We start from the raw sequence: 4,318 nt of genomic DNA, 5'->3' as shown, positions 1-4,318 counted from the left end.
TTGGTTGGTTTACATCGCAGTGAACAGGATGCGGAGACAGCAGAGCTCGTTGGCCAGTAGAGCTCTTTGGCCAACCGTAATCTATGGAAGTTGCCATCATAGCGTAACTGCGCGAGAAAGCATACGTTTTTCAAATATGCTTTGCACCATCAACATTGCTGACACGAAGAGGGAAGGTCTTTGGCCCAAACAACAAATCTTTCCTGAGAATGAATTCACACAGCGAAAGTGCTCGAATGATCGAGGAGGGATCGTGGCCAGCTCTGCAATGTGAAATTTGAAGCCGAGAGCGTCTCGGTGCGTGCGAGCACCGTTGTTTCACGTGAAGTAAAGTTGTGTTTCAGCTATTTTCGGTATTAACTGTTGCTTCTGTTAACTGAAATTTTGTTACTCGTTTGAGAATTATTTTGGTAACTGGGTTGTAGCCGTATGTCCATCATTTGCATTTCACTCCACAGACTCCAGACAGCGTTTACAAACCTATCTAACCAACACTTGGAGCTCTAAATATCTCATCGCATCTCTTCCTTTCGCTTTCATGCTTTATGCGTGCGTCCAGTTACACGCGGCCGGCGGCGTTTGTGAAGTAGTAGGCTGCTGCATGCTGAACCACCGAACAGCCAGCAGCGCTTCCAACAAGTTGCCTGGCCCTCCGCTTTCCGGACACCATCACACAGAATACCATATTACCATCAACTTTGAATTGGATGGGAGCGGCGCTATGTCGTTGCGTCTCGTGCGGCGCCCCAAGCGATGCCGCTCGCCCCGATATTGCCGCCAGCACCGCAACTTTTGCCAGCAGCAAGCCAAATCAAATCTGCGATCCTCCTTAGCAGCAGCAGCAGCTCGAGCTCGCACCGACTGCGGAGGGGCCCGAGGGGGCACAGCGCATTGCTGCCCCATGGGTCCTTCCAGCGCACCTCAACGTCACTTCGGACCTTTCGGCCACCAACGCGCAGCACCTTTGCCAGCTTCCAGCCTTTCGCGAAGATTCGTCATCGTCCTCAGCTGTCGCTGCCGCGACCGACTTCCTTAGCCTTAGAGCTGCAACGGCAGGCCTTAGCGCAGCAGCAGCAGCAGCAGCAGCAGCAGCAGGAGCTATTAGTCATTAGGAACAGGCCCCAGTTCAAGCATTCCAACGCGAAGCCGTCGAGCAGAGGCAAGTACGGCGGGACCTGCCGCCGACGGCACCGCTGCCGCCGCCGCCGCGTTGCACCTGGCAGGACGCGGTCGCCACAAGCAGTATTGGCGCCACCGACAGCCCCTTCGCCGCCACCGCCGGCGCCGCCACTGCCGTACCAGCCTCCGTACCATCTGCCACCGGGGGAGTTCCCGGGGTGTTGGGGCGCCTGCGACCCCGCACCCCGCGCGCGTTCCTGCTCGCCGACTTGCCGCGCCCGGCTCCTGCGGCAAACAACAAGAACAAGCTCGTCTTTCCCCCCTCCCTCTCTCCCTCCCCCGCAGCTCCCTTCAGCATGTGGTCGGGTGCGGCCGTCTCCTCCCTCTCCGCCTTCTCACAAACCGTGAGGTCGCTTTCAAGCTGCCATTCAAGTCCTCACGGCGCCGCCAGGGCCCAACACCCGCCCGCCTTGTCGGGCGGCGGCGGCGGCGGATCTCACAGGCAGTTGCTGACGTCAATGTCATCGATCTCGTCCACTGCTACCGCCGCCCCCTCTCCCGCCGCCGTCGCCACGCAGTCGCCGCCAGCGCCGCCGACAACTCCCGTACAGCTATCACCGCCGACAGACGCTGCGGCGGAAGGCGTTACAGCGAGCGGCGATGTACGGGACGGATGCGGCGTCAATCGGGTGCCGCAGCGGCCCTCAGACATCGCAGAGCCGCCGCCGCCGCCATCGGGCCGGGCGCCGGTAGGTGCGGCGGTAATGGCGGCGGCAGCCAGACCAACGAACCAGCTGCCGTACACACCGGTACGACGCAGGTTGAAGCTCCACCCCGTGGGCTTGTCGAAGGCCTTGCGCACCCAGCAAACGTAAGCGGCGTTGGCGGCGACAGTATCACATCGCGACGAACGACAGACGGTGTCACAGCCCTGGATGCTGATGCCGTACCGCAGATTCCCAGCACAGGCAGCGGGTACGATGTCTGCGCCCCTGCTTATGTGCCGTACGGTCGAGAGATGGGGCTCAGGGGAGGTGGTGCAAGAAGCGCCACTGTCGTCGGCGGCAGTAGCGGTGTCAGTGCAGGCGGCAGCGACGGCGGCGGTGGCGTTGGCAGTGGCACTCTGGGTAATAGGACGCTGTCGTGGGCCTTACGCACAGCGCCAGCGGGGTGGGATTCCGCGTTTTCCCATACGGGATCGTTTCCCGATGGCGGCACCCGCCGCCGCCGCCGCCGCGGTGGCGGCGGCGGCGGCAGGGTCGCCGCCGGCACCGGCATCGAGGGTGGCGCCGAAACCTTGGAAGTAAACAGCGGCGCTCCCGTCGGCCGTACGGCAGATAGGCGCATGGGACGAGCTGCTGCTGCTGCGGCTGCTGGCGCGGAGGCTGCGTTACCCAGACCCGAGTTCACGTTCGGCGAACCTAGGTCCTTGTGTTCCCGGAGGCGCTCGTCCATGGCCGTTGTGGTAAGAACCGTTAGGGGTAACGGCCACGTGATAGTAATGGCAGTTAGAATCGTTGATTACGACGTGGAAGTTCATCTTGCACAGCCTTAGTAAAATTCCTTCTCCTTCAGGACGTTTCTTTCCTCACTCTTAACCCTAAAACCTCAAAGCCACAAGTCCCTAAAACCCTAAAATCCTAACATTCACACCGCAGGTTGCTGCCGGGGCTGGGTCAGACACCAGCAACGCAACAGCAACGGCGCCACCAGCCGTACATTTGCAGTACGATAACTTCCCCGGTGTGTGAACACCCATATCCGCCGCTGACACCACTCGTTCGGCGGCGCTGCCGTACATCTCCATCACCTCAACCGGGGACCCGGAATCGCCATTTCGCGCCACAATGGCCGCCGTGAGTACGACATCGTCGCCGATCCCGTCGCCGATCCCGTCGCCGTCGGCTGCGACGGCGGCGACGGTGGCGTCGTCAGAGTCCCCCCGACCTCGGAGACCGTCAGCATGGCCGTGGGCTTTCCAGGGGGATCGCGAGGGCGACGGGGGAGCAAAGGAATGCCGCCAACACGGTACGGCAACGCCGCATCCCCCGCCGCCGCTGACAACTCTCGCTGCCGCTGCCGCCCTTTCCATTCCTTCCGGCGGCGGAGCGTTCACTCCATCGGCTCCGTCAGGCCCGCAGCGATCCGTACACTCACCATCTGCTGAGACAGCCTCGAGGACGACATTATGCCGTACAAGTAGCGGCGGCGGCTTCGTCGGGGCCAATCTTGTTTCTGGAACTCAAGGCACACAGTTTTCAGCCTGCACCAAACAACCACTAGCAGCAGGAAAACGGGCCACGTTTGGCCTCAGTGCCCTGTGTCGAGATAAGAATTAGTACCCCTAAGCTGAGCTGTGCATGTCCGTCTACAACGCGCTCGTTGTGCCGGTGTTTTCGTATGAGGCGCAAGTTTGGGGACCTGATTTTATTGGTGTGAATTCCGAGTGCGCAATGGCGAACCCTATGGTGCCCGACTACGGTTTCACTTTATCGCGAGCTTGTCGTAATTAGTACCCCTAGCTTACTTAGAAGAGTTCGCTAGGCGTCTAGACGCCCGGTGGGAGTGCCCGGGCACCCTAGGTAATCCATGCACCTTCCAAAGTGGAAGTACCGGCGTCAAGGCATGTCGCTATCTGAACTGGATAGGGACGCCCCCACTTAGGGGCACGCGGCATAAGTGGCTGAAACCGCCGTTTCTGGTTAGGCTGTTGGGAGTTAAGAGATTAACTGACCTAACTGCCGTGAGTGCACAGCGTGCACCTGCAGGCTTTGTGACGGCGGGGCGGTTGAAGACGAGATGCATGTTTTTGCGGAATGCCCGGTGTACAATAGCACACGGGCAAAGTACGATCGTGACCTCGCGTTTCAAGCGCATGATTATGACCGAGGCCCCACCCCTGGTGCACTAGCCAGGTTCCGCTCGGAAGTCTGGGAGGCCCGGCATGTTGCTTTAAGGCGCTTCATGCTCAATCGGATGAGGGAGGACGATGATGATCCACCATGTAACCACACTAAAACGATTTACTAACGATGAGAATGGAGGCGTCAGACTGGCACTCTTTACCTCGAAACCTCATAGTCAAACCCTTAGAAACGGAGAAAGGCGAAGGAGGTAGCGACGTCAGCATCAGGAGCAGATACCGGAGGGTCGTACCAGAACTAGACAGGACCAGTTACCCAGCAGAGTGTCGCTTCCT

General features: G+C 59.8%; 1 protein-coding gene across 1 annotated transcript in view; it reads left to right on the top strand.

Moving 5' to 3' along the window:
• Positions 1-4,030, top strand: part of VOLCADRAFT_87518 (uncharacterized protein) — a gene marked incomplete at both ends in the record, with an annotated part of 12,734 nt that extends 8,704 nt beyond the window's left edge. The window contains 6 exons of the mRNA XM_002947244.1: positions 1,465-1,485; positions 1,698-1,868; positions 1,940-2,094; positions 2,377-2,584; positions 2,778-2,862; positions 3,888-4,030. Of these exons, the coding sequence (XP_002947290.1) occupies positions 1,465-1,485; positions 1,698-1,868; positions 1,940-2,094; positions 2,377-2,584; positions 2,778-2,862; positions 3,888-4,030 (783 nt within the window). The remainder of the gene's footprint in view (positions 1-1,464; positions 1,486-1,697; positions 1,869-1,939; positions 2,095-2,376; positions 2,585-2,777; positions 2,863-3,887) is intronic.
• Positions 4,031-4,318: the final 288 nt, after the last annotated feature.

Source organism: Volvox carteri (genome assembly GCF_000143455.1).
Source record: "Volvox carteri f. nagariensis unplaced genomic scaffold VOLCAscaffold_5, whole genome shotgun sequence".
Classification (NCBI taxonomy): Eukaryota; Viridiplantae; Chlorophyta; class Chlorophyceae; order Chlamydomonadales; family Volvocaceae; genus Volvox; species Volvox carteri.
The sequence above is the reverse complement of the archived record's forward strand: the minus strand, read 5'-3'. Positions and strand labels throughout refer to the sequence as shown.